The 13,784-nt window shown below is 34.2% G+C and overlaps 1 protein-coding gene across 6 annotated transcripts in view; it reads left to right on the forward strand.

Moving 5' to 3' along the window:
* The window catches only part of CFAP54 (cilia and flagella associated protein 54), a 102,309-nt gene that overhangs the window by 69,513 nt on the left and 19,012 nt on the right, over positions 1 to 13,784 (forward strand). For 5 of the 6 annotated variants that reach the window (XM_039571438.1, XM_039571433.1, XM_039571436.1 and 2 more), the window contains 8 exons: positions 1,144 to 1,197; positions 2,542 to 2,755; positions 3,091 to 3,185; positions 4,713 to 4,882; positions 9,960 to 10,062; positions 11,444 to 11,582; positions 12,488 to 12,645; positions 12,844 to 13,029. In XM_039571438.1, the coding sequence (XP_039427372.1) occupies positions 1,144 to 1,197; positions 2,542 to 2,755; positions 3,091 to 3,185; positions 4,713 to 4,882; positions 9,960 to 10,062; positions 11,444 to 11,582; positions 12,488 to 12,645; positions 12,844 to 13,029 (1,119 nt within the window). The remainder of the gene's footprint in view (positions 1 to 1,143; positions 1,198 to 2,541; positions 2,756 to 3,090; positions 3,186 to 4,712; positions 4,883 to 9,959; positions 10,063 to 11,443; positions 11,583 to 12,487; positions 12,646 to 12,843; positions 13,030 to 13,784) is intronic. The other variant, XM_039571435.1, reaches the window with a different exon arrangement.

The following is a 13,784-nucleotide window of genomic DNA, read 5'->3' on the forward strand; positions in this document are numbered from 1 at the left end:
TATTACATGTTCTTAAGAAAGTCCTACATTTCTTTCCATAGGTGGATTAAATAGTAGGTTTTGAATGACGTTAAAATCTCTTGCTAAACAAAAGGAACACAAATCAGTTTGAAATGTGTGTTTTATACACTGGGTACTGCAGATAATACTGCAGAAAAAACAATGTTGATTTCATATTCAGGCATGAAAAGTATGGACAAAGTTCTTGCCCTGTTATTGGCCAAGTTCCCACTGCCCTAGCCAGGAGCAGGACGGCTGAGGGGCAGCTGGAGCAGCCCTGGCCTGTGGCTCCTCTCTGGGGCCAGAGACAGGCTGAGGCTGTGTGGGGATCAAGGTCAGGCATGGGAAGGGGAACCGGGCTCACCCACGGCCCAGGGTGACAGCAAAGGGCCACGGGGTCTGGCTGGGCACAGCTTGGGGGGTCTGGGCTAGGGCAGGGCTGCAGGCGGCTGGAGACTGTCCCTGTTGTGACATTGCTGGGGCAGGGGTTGATAGCCCCTTGGGGCTGACATGGGGTCCTGGGCCCTGGGGAGGGTGGGGACACCCTCAGGAGATGCTGGGCAAGAAGAGATATTGCTGCCCACAGAGCCTTGACAGTCACATCACCCAAGGTCAGTTTGATTTTCCCTGTATCTGGTCACTAATGTGCTACAAGGGTTGGAAGCTATTAACAACTGACCTGGACTTTTGTCTTATCTGTGAGCACAGATAAGTGCCGGTGCAGGCAGATCAGGTTTTTGGGTAAGCCTCTCCCATAACCACCCTTTCCTTGTTTTCCAAGCACATATGAAAATAATCTGATGATTTAATCCCCAATGAATGTAATCGAGGTCTCCCTTACCTGAGTGGTGCTTTTGGGTGGGCGACATGACAAAGTATGTGTGTCAGCACTAGACATCTGGACAGAACACCAGGTGAAATTCAGCTTGAACTGTAGGAAAAATTTCTTCACCAAAATCATCAAGCATTGGACAAACTTTATGTTTGCTTTCTTTACCCTGTGTTGTAGACAGTGAAGCAGAGAAAATTGAGTTTAATGAGCTGATTTGAAGGGAAATTTCCCTCCTCCCACCTCTGTTAACTCATTGATTTTATACTCATGTTGTAACACATTACTTTTTTTTGGTTTTGTCCATTTTACAGGCCTTACAGAAATTTGATTCCTCAAAATCTCTCATGACTGTTACAAATTTGCAGGTAAAAAAAATCTGAAAGAGTTAAATGTTGTATGCTATACATAAATATTTATTTATCTGTCTAAAGGTAGGAATTCTCCAGTTCAGAAAATATCCTTGTTATTATTAAAAAATTCAGTAAATAGAAAACGTATTCTTCTCAATGGATTACTGTTTCCAGAATTTTAAATTTTATGACTGACCTCTCAAGGGAAGGGCAACTACCACTTTCACTGATTTTCAGATGGGAGATCTAATATGTAAAAATGTGTGGCTTTTCTGTGCAAAACACACTAGTGGAATTATTCAGGCTTTGTTGTGATATGGAAGGTCGGGTGTTTATCCTGCTAAAATATTGAGAGTGTCAGTCTTTTAATGTTATAATTTCTATCAGTCAGAGTTGTCTTCATAGATTTGTCCTAATTCAGATGGGGGTTGAAGTCAATTCCTGGGGAAAAAAAAGTTAAAATGGTGACTCTATAAACCAGTGTCTAAACGTCATTTTCTCATTTTATTTAAAATGTCCTATTCATCAATAACTTCTGTGTTTTTCAGTTTTAATAATTTCCTTTTATTAACCTTCTCACAGATCCATTGAGCTAGTAGGGGTAAATACTAGCAGAATGTGAGACAGTTAAAACATTAAAACAAATTCAGAAATTAAACCCCCCGCCTTTTCCCCTCCACTTTTCTCTGTTTTGTTTATAGCAAGCTTGTGTGTCTCCTACAACAGTTGATATTACAGGACAGAAATGAGAAGTGTATCTTGACAGCTTTTGATCTCACTAGCTCCTGATTTATTTTGAAGTTGTGCATTATCTTGAGCTTTTGATTTGAACGCTTCACAGTATATGTGGCACTGTTACTGGTCTCATGATCTTGCCAATCTGTGTAGACTTTCAACTTCTAAATTTATTAATCTAAAGTGAGAATATTAAACTCATGAATATTAAACTCATGATAAAACAATGATGCTGTAATGAATAACAAAAAGATTCTATGAAATATGCTAGAATTGTCTGATACAAGAATTTTTTCCTTTCCTAACAACAGACTTTTCTTTGAGTTTTTTGAACTACAGATTTACCTACAATGCAGAAAAATAGAACTTGCAGTGATAATAGCTGTAACTTCATAGATGCACCTTCTGCTGGAAAATGGATCTCTGAGGCTGTAGCAAATGCTGCTAAGGGGTGAAGTTTGGAAGGAAAAAGAGCAACTCATTCATAATAACTGAGAGTATTACTAATATTATTCATGCTAATTATTGATATGTGTCATTATTAATAGCAGCAGAATATGTCTTGAACAAGAAAAATGTAAAATGTGTAGTTTCAAATAGTCCCAGTTGTTAACTTTCTTGTAGGTACTGGAAGATACATTTAATTGGAGTCTGTCTTTAACAGTGGTGCCACTGTGCAACCAACAAATTATGAATAAATTAACCTTAGCCAAAATGCATCTCATAATTTGTCTTTCTGCCACAATAAATAATATACCTGAAAAAGTTGAAAAAAAAGTATATTCTGTTGACAACAGCTTGCCAGAGCCAAACAAAGCTGCAGCATCAAATGTAAAAGGTAATTATAAGGATAGTGGAAAAGTTTATTTTTATTGTTTCAAGCATGGTTTTTCTACTTTTAGCTGCATATGAATTAATATGTCATATTCTGAACAATACTCACTTTAAACGTTGCTGAATAACTTCAGTCATTATTGAAATGAGCATTAAGATTTTTTAAGGTTCTTTTATTATTATTATTATTATTATTATTACTTAGTTCCATTATTACTTATTTTGATGTTGAATGTGCCAGTTGTAAGTAGAGAGAAAAGGGCTGTGTTTTTAAAATTACTGAGAATGCTTGGGTTCTGCATTTGTTATCTGAAATTTTATCCGCAATGTATTTGACAGTTGATGCTGATCAGAATTCAAGACAACAGGAACAAAGAGACACAATAGTGCATCTTGTTGACTGTAAAGATGAATTAAATATGGCCATGCTGAAGGTAATTTTGATTTTTAGGGGAAAAGGATTAAGAAACTGCAGATTGATCAAAAACATTTCTAATGCCTTCAATGTAACAGAAATTATGATGAGAGGATGGTATGAGAAAGGAGACTTGAAACTTTTGTTTCTAATCTTACTAGCTGGACATTAAGTGTTGACTATTTGGTGCAATCATTTTTCATTTTTGGTGTATCATTTTTCAAATGATGGGAAATATTTCCACAATCAGACCTCAGTATGACTATTTCAGCATAAAGGGTACAGACTGAATGGGATTTCAAGATAAAATAATCTCCTTTCAGAGGGTATCACCTGTAGAATACTCTTTGAGGGGGCAGTATGCTATACAAATAAAAAACATTCTCTACCATTCTCTTATGTGAAATATCTCAAATTTTTCATGTTGCTCTTTCTGGTACTTTATTTTGAAGAAAACATGCCACAGGTTATTAGCTTCTTTGTTTGAAGGGGGTTTGTTTGGTAGGATTTTGTTTTGTTTAGTTGTAAACCTTACGCTTGGCAGTTTCACATCACAAAAAGACCAGAATTAAGGGCTGACCTATTCTTCATTCAGAGAGGTCTTCCACTTTGGAAGTATCTACTTCTGGCCATTGTTACAAGGAAAGTAATGCAAAAAGTACATCTGGAGAATGAAGGATGATTTTGTATGGCAATTGGTATAGGTCATACACCAGAAACTTCAAAGTTTTAGTATAACTTGAAAATAGCATCTTGAAAATAACTAAAATAGAAATGTTCATTTAAATTGAATAGAGCTCATTTAAGAGGGATAATATATTTCTTACTCTTTTGATTTTTTTTTAACTACTCTATTCTTTTGGAGGTTTTTTTGGTTTTTTTTGGGGGGGGGGTTGTGTTTTTTTTAAAGTGGAACTCTGAATTTTGATCAAAATAATGTATTGGGTGATACAAACCTTTAAGTTAATATTTAATTCTGCTGAAAGCTCCACAAGTGAGATTTAATTTAAAATTAACTTCTTTTTAGATGTGTTTTTCACAGTTTCTTACAGCTTTGTTGATCAGAAAGACTGTAAATTATAGCTGAACTTTCAGGATACATACTGTACACAAGAATGTCAAAGTATAGCTGATAAAGATTGTAATACTTCTTTCAACATCTTTAATGTTGTTTTTAATATTGTATTTATTGTTTAAAATTATTAAGCATAGCTAGAAGTATGGTATAAAATTGTCAAGTACAGCTATTAGAAAAAGAATGGGAACTTAGTGAGTAACATTGCTAAGCCTTAAAATACTAGTTAAGCATACATGGCAATAGTATAGGTACAGTTGTTGCTGCTTTCAACACAATTCTGTAAACCTGAGAAAAGCAAAATTACATACACATACGCACACCCCCCCCATTTATAGAAAAGGCCTATTGCATTTAAGTTGATTTATTTTAAGGTGTGGTGATAGCAGTTTATAACAGAAAAAAATACTTCTAAAGAAAATGTTTATTTCTTTATTTTTTGAAATCATACAACCCTGTGTTCTTCTCTAGGGGATTTTATTGACAGAAGCTGAAGAAAGTCTTAGCTATCTTGTACAGGACATACAGGAAAAATATGATGGGGACGTATCTTGGTATTCTGTGGAAGATTTAGAGGCTCTTATTGAGGCAAAACTTGAGCTTGCTTCTATTTCTCAGCAAAGGCATCAAGCAGCTCTCAGGTGAGTAATACTATAAACAACCTTGTCTTGCACAGCCTTGACCACCAATCATTAAAAAAAAAAATCTCTTTATTACTACTTTATTGTAAATCTTAGTAGTCATCTGTAAAAACCCTATTAGTGTATTTAGAAATGTAAGATACATAGTCATTTAATATTTTAATTATTGCTTTATTTTGCTTTTTAAAAGATGATCAGTTATTGGCCCATGATTTCTCTGTGGGGTGTTCTTATGACAAAGTGTTGTATAAAAACAAAGAAAAAGTTGCAATCTTCATGGTTTTTGGTAAAGTCTGGATATGTTAGATCATGTGTTTTCTTATAATTTTAAAGTGTACAACAGAGCACTAATGTTATCTCTGAACTACGGAATTCTACTTTGTTCTAGAATGCCCTGTGTTACTGTCCTAAAAGAACATTTCCTCTTGATGTACTTATTGGTTTCAGATTAAAATGTCAAAATTTTATCTTTGAAATTGCAGTGATTAAAATGCACTGAAGTAAACATTAACATATTAGAATAGATTTTGGCAGCATTAATTATATTGTTAGCAATAGTGTCTGAAATACTGTTGTATTATCTCTATAAATCTGTATATATCTGCCTAATATTTTCTCCAAATTAAAATGCCAAAATTCCATGATATTTTTCTTGAGATTCTGATTTCTCCTGGAGAATTTAATGAACTTACAATTTTAATATTCTTGGAATATATTGGACATACAGAAATTTATTAACTCTTTGTAGATGTTAAATTCCAAGCATTGTTTTGGTCTTTTAGCTAGGATGATTCTTCTGTTTAGCATACCTGTAATTTTACATTAATTTGTGTAAGAAGGATGATAGTTTAACAATACTTCATTTTATCAGTGTGAAGCTCTTTCTATCTAATATTTTATTAGAGGGCAAAAGCTTTGAGCGTACAAATTGCCAACTACAGATGCAGCATACACAGGTGTAGCACCACCACTTGCCAGACTAGATTGAGATTTGGTACAATGTAATCAGTATTTGTAATGTTTGTTAGGTCTAATCTAACTAAACACACCAGAATTGCTACAATAAATCTTATATCACAGTAAGCATCAAAAAAAGAAAAAATTAACCATTTCTTTATTGTTGGAATAGTGGTGAAGATTGCTGATGAAGTGGTGGGTGGTTCATCAGGCTAATAGATAAATCAGTCTCAATGGGATTTTTTATGGAATTAACAAAAAATGGTTTCTTCTACCATAAAACAAACCATCTTCCTTCTCTCAGCTCTCTTAGATGAATAAAAACCCCTCCAAATCAAAACCTTTAAAATTGCACAATTTCTTTTGCATTGTTATGGTACAGCAATAAAAAAAAAGTAAAATTAACAAGGACAGGAGCTTTACAGTGCTGTATAGACTACTGAACTGAAAACAGTAACAGTCTGCATCATAGTCTTTCACCCAGGTTTTGTTTATGCTATTTTAAAAAATAGCAGTTTCCCAAAAATTCAGATATTAGGACTGTAATAATTTAGCAGTAATGTCATTAGTGAAGATGTGAAGTAAGAACTTGTAGGTTATTTGCAGACATTTCTAATCATGAAATATAAATCTATTTCAGTGCCTTTTGATTTAGATTAATTTACTATAAATTGTCAAGGAGTAATCAACCAGTCAATGACAGTCACCTCATCATACTTTATTGTCCTGAATTTTATAAAGTCACTATACTAGTAACCAAGGAGCAGTATGCACACTTATGAAATATCGTGTGTGCAATCTTAGCTTGATACTAGGCTTGGTAAAACCTGCATTAGTAGAGTTCTGTCCCAAACTTTCTCACCCTGCTAAACTGATTACAGTATATTTAAGACATTTCAATGCAGGACCCTTCATTTTGCCATGCACTTTATATCCTAGAGACTAGTTTCTCTCTTGGATTATAACTTGTCTCAGATTGAAGAAACTTTTTCTAGGATATCAAGGATTTCAGTGGATGTCAAGCATTTTATGGATCGTTTTATGTGACTCTCAAATTTTTTAGGAGTGTTTGTTCAGTGGGTCTTATATACTCATAGTGGTCAGTATCAGGAAAAAAGCCATCAAAAAACAAAGTAAGCGTTTGGGGTTTTTTAACCTAGTTTGCAGTTTTATTGCACTACCATGGAAACTGCTGATATGTCTGCCTCAGATACAAATGAAACATTTCTTCAGACAGCTGAATGTTTCCTGCCTGCCAGTCTAGAAATCAAACTTTGCATGATATTACAGAAATTCATCTTTTTTTTTTCCTTTGGCAAGATGACCTAGTGGTGAAATTGTTATAGTCATCTGTACTTCCTATTTTGATCATCTTGTCACTTTCTGATTCAGCTGATAAAAGGATGTGTATTTTGTCAAGGGAAGTATATAGACACATCACTCTTGTTGACAGCAGAAGAGGGTCACAAAAATTTCATCAAGGGAAGCTTCTGCATTACAAGCTTCTGTCTTGCAAAATATATATGCTTCAGAATAAGCTTATGTATAGGACTAATCCCACTGATCTCAAGGAGAGTACTTACATGGTGTCTGTCCTCTAAATGTGAGCTTTCTAATTACGCAAATATGTGCTTGTCTACTTATGTGAATAAATTGTGACTTAAAACAAGACGTATATGAATCTTTGAGTTTGTGGTCTATATTTTACTTTAGAAATTTATATGTAAGCATGTAGGTAAAAATAACCTCATTTTCAATATTGCTAAATGTTGACAAGAGGAGTTAACTGGAGGCAGTGGTGCTGAGGAAATTAGGTTAATATTTGTTAATAGCCTGTATATACTCTTGGGTGCTGTACCTTCTCCAATGTATTTGAGATATGTGAACCATAGCATCTCAAGTGATGTTTTAAGAAAAGTCCGATTTTCCTGTAATTTTAACTTTGATACCTGGTTTCAGGGGAGAACTCTCAAAAAAAGAGAAGCAGTTGGGGTACATCATTGCCTTATCCTTATTTTCTATTTGCTTTTATAAGCAAGTTCTGTTTCATGTTTTCTGTTGCTAGAGAGAAACTTGCCATCAAATTCAACATTGATTTATTCTGTTTTCATTTTGTTGAATAAATCTGAGGTAAAGGGATGATGAATGAGATTCATGAGAATTGAATTGTGAAAGGTTTGGTTCTCATTGTTACTTTGGGGTCTATTTGTGCTGAATTGGTGTAATCCATCCAGGTCTGCATCACAAAAACAGTAAGGAGGATAAAATCAGAAATGACAGGAAGACTTTTAACTGCTCTCTTATCTTAACAGGAGGTTATCCATCCTGTGGTTATACATATATTGACAGAATAATGTGAGTAACTTAGAAGTAGTGCAGCTCTTGTCCTGACTTCTTTGTGCAAGATCTTTGCCTTTGCAGCCATCAGTCTAGAACATCTCAAAAGCAGTAAATTCACAGATCCTGAATCTCTCTTGCATTAAAAGCTCTTTACATTGTCCTGGCAGTGTAAAAAGGATGTTAAGGTGTTAATAATGCTTTTCTATTTTCTTTTTTTTTTATGTGCTTCACGACAGCCAGTCTCTATATAAAGAGTGTCTCTCTGTGTAAAAAGCCAGCATAGATAAGAACTTTGGTTATACATTTTTAACAATTAACCTGCTGAAAAACCTTTTAAGTGGTGAGCAAGGGATACTCACTGGTAGTTTAGTATTATTAGAAAAATGTTTCTGTGGGCAGATAACATGTAGAATTGTAAAAAAAACCAAACAACCAACCCCCAAAACCAAACTCAAAAATGTTTTAGAGATGGAAGAAGTAAAGATTTACAGACATAAAGGAAAATGTACAATTGGGAAAAACCAATACAAGGAGACATTGATTTTGGCAATTCTCAGAATATTTTGAGTAGTAGTTCCCTGGACAACAATTCTTGTTATGAAAAACATCTTCTGTCTATGGCTTTGCAGATGTCTTCATATCACGAAAATAATTGTATTCACAAAGTCTGCTGCTATAGCTACACATTTTTGTACATGTAATGAAAATTGAACATTATCTGAGTGTATCTGAGTGCTTATAAAGACAGCAAAAAACCCAGTAGTTAATATTTTAAGAAACCTGATAATATTTTGAGATCCAAGCCCATTGTTTTTTGACACGTAGGGTTGAATGCTTCACCAGTCCTAATGGTGTGGGTATCTTTCTAGGTTCTGTTCAAAGTGAACTCTAGAAAAGAATTTAGGGTATGGGGTGTGGGGTACAGTAGATGCAATGACATGTGATTTCTTACTGATGAGGTTTTGCCTCATCACCTTGATGGTGTTTACTAAGATCCTGTGAGTATTGGACCATGTGGATTTAACAGAAGGATTAATGTATAGCCTGGAAAGTTTTAAGGAGGAAGGTATTAACCTTGGTTGTGGATGACATAGAACTCTCCTAATGTATCTTGTAATTTTCAGTATTTTTACATCTTCTAATTTCTAAGAACTTATCAGTGGAGACAGAATGGTCTTGATCTAGTGATTTGACTAGATTTAAAGATTGGACTTGATGTTCTAAAAGGTCTTTGCCAGCCAAAATGATTCTATGGCTGTGTGTGTGACTGGAAGTTATAATGGAGTTCTGTTTGATTGCTCCAACAGAATATGATATATCTTAGCTTATATGCTATTCATAGAACAATAGAATCATCAGGGTTAGAAGAGACCTTAAGCTCATCAAGTCCAACCATCAACCCAGCACCACCACTGTGACCCCTAAACCACTAAATTGTATCATCCAGATCCAGATCCTTCTTAAACTCGTTCAGGGATGGTGACTCCACCACCTCCCTGGGCAACCTATTCCAATGCATGACCACCCTAACAGTGAAATACCATTGGGTTATGTCTGTTATTGGCAGAACTTTTTCTCTTGCTGCTGTTTTGTCACTTTCACAATGTAGTGCCTACAAATTCAGAAAATAGTCTGAGCGCAATCTTGTTTGACTGAAGCAAAAATTGATAACTGCTGATTTACATCTGTGACACAGTAAAAAATGAAGTATCTATTTTAATAAAATCATAAAGTAGCGAATATAAATAGTATTTTTAAATAATATTGCTCTATACCACAGTGTTGCTTTGGCTTTCTCTGCAATTCGACTTCTCCAAGATGCAAAAGTTTTTAGCATGGATGTGACACATTTTCACGAAGAAAAGGATGAAAGGGAGTGTTTGGTATGTGTGGATATTTGTTTTAAACTAATCTTTCTTTGTATACAAATCTGTCTTGTATTAAGTGTTGAGTGATTTTCATAATATTAGAACATAGCAGTCATTTGTATTATGTGGTTACCATTAATCCAGGGAGAAAATGATCTTTGACACACTTCCGATAACCTGCTTGCCTAAGGTGTACTCAATGTGTCTGTAATCATCACTATAATTTGTATGAGGTTAGGAATTACAGTTTTTATTTCTATACTCTCAAATGGCAGCACTGAAAATCTTCTTTTGTTTAAAACCTCCTCAAACAAAAAGAAAGTGTAAACAATAGCTATCAGTTGAAAATCTTGTATTATTCAGTTAAGGTACTTTAGATTTTCTGATTGAAAACTGAATTCTCTTTCAAAGAGCCAGATGGACCATTTCACCTAATTGCTATTCCACACGGAGCAAGATTTCAGCTGACTTCTGTTGTCCAACACATAGGGATTCTGACCTCTGCTTTGGAAAACCTGTTGGTCACATACCACACAGTCACTCTTGAGTGCACAGTGAGTCAAATTGACTCATATGGACAGAGCAACTGAGCAGTGAGATTTTGTAATGTCTATTGAGACTGGACTTTCTTGTATGCAATGTAATTATTTTCTGTCTGTTGTAGGACAGTCCTATAGCCAGTACCTGAGCTATCAGCATTTTTTTTCTCATTTGCCTCAGTGCAAGTCAGTCATGATGATTTTTTGTATAAGTAAAATGCAGGTGGTGCATTGTCCATTGCGATTGATTGCAACTGATTGCTTGCTGAAACAAATTGTAGAACATGGACTGTAGAATTTTTAAGAATAAATTTAGATAGCACAAGGAGTTGAGCTGAGAATTCTCACAAACACTTGTAGTACTACATTATGCTAATACTTGTTTCTAAACACCAGAAACACAAAAAACTAGAAATCAAAACATAAAAATTTCTTTATAGTCATTATTGAGGTACCAGAAATTGATACTGATCCTGCTCTACAATTAGACTTTTATGTGCCTTAGAATTTTGTGTAATGTTCCTGTTTGAGTGGAATAAAATCCAAACTCTTAGAATTATTCTTCATGAAAAATGTAGTATATAGATATACTTATGGAGTCTCACATAAAAAGTGGTTTAATATTCAAAATGGTTTAAATTATTTATATCTATATTAAAATGTAAATAATAAATGGCCTCCTGTTATTAAAAATATGTATCTACCCTTCAAATAAACTTCTGTTTATGATGTTTTTATTATTTGTTAAATATGGTATTAATTTAATTTATTTTAGACTGATGCTGCCCTGTACCCTTGTTTGTAGTAAAATATGTTACTCAGAAAGTAACATTTTTCTTGCTTTTGGAACTTACTAGGACTCCAGCACTGAAGGTGTTCAACTGCCTCCCAGTGTAACAGCCCAAGAGCACATGAACGCACGTTTGTGGCTGAGGTGTCGAGCAATGTTAGTGACTGCACTCCTGACACAGATACAGGGTGTTGGTGATATGAAAGGTACTGCTCTTTCTTGGTTTAGATTTTGGGATTATAATGGGCCTATACAGGCACAATTCTTATTCATAATTAAAAAATATTAACGTTAATTCTGGGGCTGTATTATCATGGAACTATTATTTGTATTAAATTCGTCCAACCCAATAAGGAAAATATATTTATGAGTAAATTCTCTCCTAGAGCATGAAAACAGGAAGTATTATATTAATTTTAATTTAATGGTCATTATCTTTTGATAATTGTGTCTAAAAGTTTCAAATGTTCTAGTGTAATTAAGAAGGTATGGCTGTTTTAAAAAGTGCTGTTGCCGAGTACCTCTGGTTTTAAAAGTCTCAAAATATTTTTCACTTTCTATATTTCCAATAAATGAAGTATCCCTACATAACTTCTAAAAATGTTCCAGATTATTTTTTTAAAGATTTAAGAGACAGATTGCAAAATACATTTGTTGAAGTTTGGTTATGAATAAAATGTTTTTCATTCCTTAGTTCTATGAACTCTGATGCTCACTTAAGTATCAAAATCAGTCTAAGTCTGTAGCCAAACTCTTATTTAATCACTTCTAGATAATTGTTCTGAAGGCCATACTGTTTTGGAATTTTAACTAAAATCAGATTTTTGAATAAGTAGAACAGATCTAAAATATCTTAATATTTTTGTTGGTGGCTTGCATAAAAAGCGTGCATTTGGATGAACTTAAACCTAGTGCAGTTTAGAAACTAAGTGGTTTTTCTTTCTTTTAAAAGTAAATTTGACACAAAACTGATGAAATGGTACATGTGGAGTGTGGAATTTGTAATATATTTTCTGTGACTTTTTAGTGTAGAAATTAGTTAAGAATGGTAGAACACACAATAAAGTATTTTCTATTGTATTTTTACTATTCATATATTCTCTTCTTTTAGGAAACGATGTGGCTGAGCGCAGAAGCGTGATAAAAGAAGTAATATTAGAGGCAGAAGCCTTTGGTGATATTGAGACTCAGGCTGAAATGATGGTGCAAGTTGCTATTCTTGACCTGCAAGAAAAACGTCCTGTGGCAGACATTAAACTTCTTTTGCAGGTTTGAGCATAAAGGAGAAACTGTTTGCTTTTCTTTGATGCATTTTTTTGTGTGTAGTCAGAACAGCTGATAGCAGCATTAAATAAGCTTGAAATAGTGCCTCTGAAACAGATTTTTTTTTCACTTTGCGTGCTTTGTCCTCATAAATAGACAGGAAGATAGTAACTACTTTGGCTTCTGTTGTCTATGTCCAAACAGAATATCATTGGTTTACTCCAAGAGGATACATTTATTTCTCTGCCAGCTTCTTTGACTCTTGTGAAGAGCATGCTTCTGCTGGCAGACATACTGCCACTGGAAATAGTAGAGGATACAGAACATTGCTCTTCTGCAGTGGAACCATTAAACTTGCTTGTTTTGGCACATGAGCTTACCATTAAAGCAGTGAGTACATGTTGGTGCATTTCCAAATCCTTCCAATAGCCTTAATTATTTATCCTGGAAACTGTTTTATCAATTTATTCAGAAGGGCTATTCCTAGTAACTGATCACTCCAGTTTTAACTACGTTAGAATAGTATAAAGAAGTAGTTCATCTTACCAAACGTTATCCATACTCATCATGCATGCTCACCTATGTAGTGTGGTATTTTCACAGAATTTAAAAATATTGAATAGCTGCAAAATGCACATCCAGATGTGAAAAATGAAATAGGTAGTTTGACTTCTAAAGAGATGCAGAACGCTCACTTTTCCCATTTGCAATGAGGGACATACTCATACTCAACACCTCAGGGAGAATGTGGATCTCATTAAATTCCTAACTCTTAAGCATCCAAGAACTTAGCTTTGTGTCTTAGAATAATTTGAATCAGGACAATCTATATAAAGTAGAATGATATTTTAGGTTGATGGATTGTTACAATTGGTATGAAGAAATAATTTCAATGTAAAAATTTAAATATGTAATTAAAAAAAAAAATCTAAAGATATGAACTTTGTGAGAACACTAAACCATTTACCTATTTGGGATCCAAAACCAGATAGGCATTTCTCCCTGAACTTAGTATAGGTTACAGAGAAAAGTTTTTGGATCAAATTCTTTCCTCATAGTTTCTAAAACTGAAGTTTAATCCACTGAAATATTTATTTCCCTAAGTAATAAAGAATCATATGAATCACTTCAGACTCAAACTTCCA

This window comes from Corvus cornix, chromosome 1A (assembly GCF_000738735.6).
Source record: "Corvus cornix cornix isolate S_Up_H32 chromosome 1A, ASM73873v5, whole genome shotgun sequence".
NCBI classification, from domain to species: domain Eukaryota; kingdom Metazoa; phylum Chordata; class Aves; order Passeriformes; family Corvidae; genus Corvus; species Corvus cornix.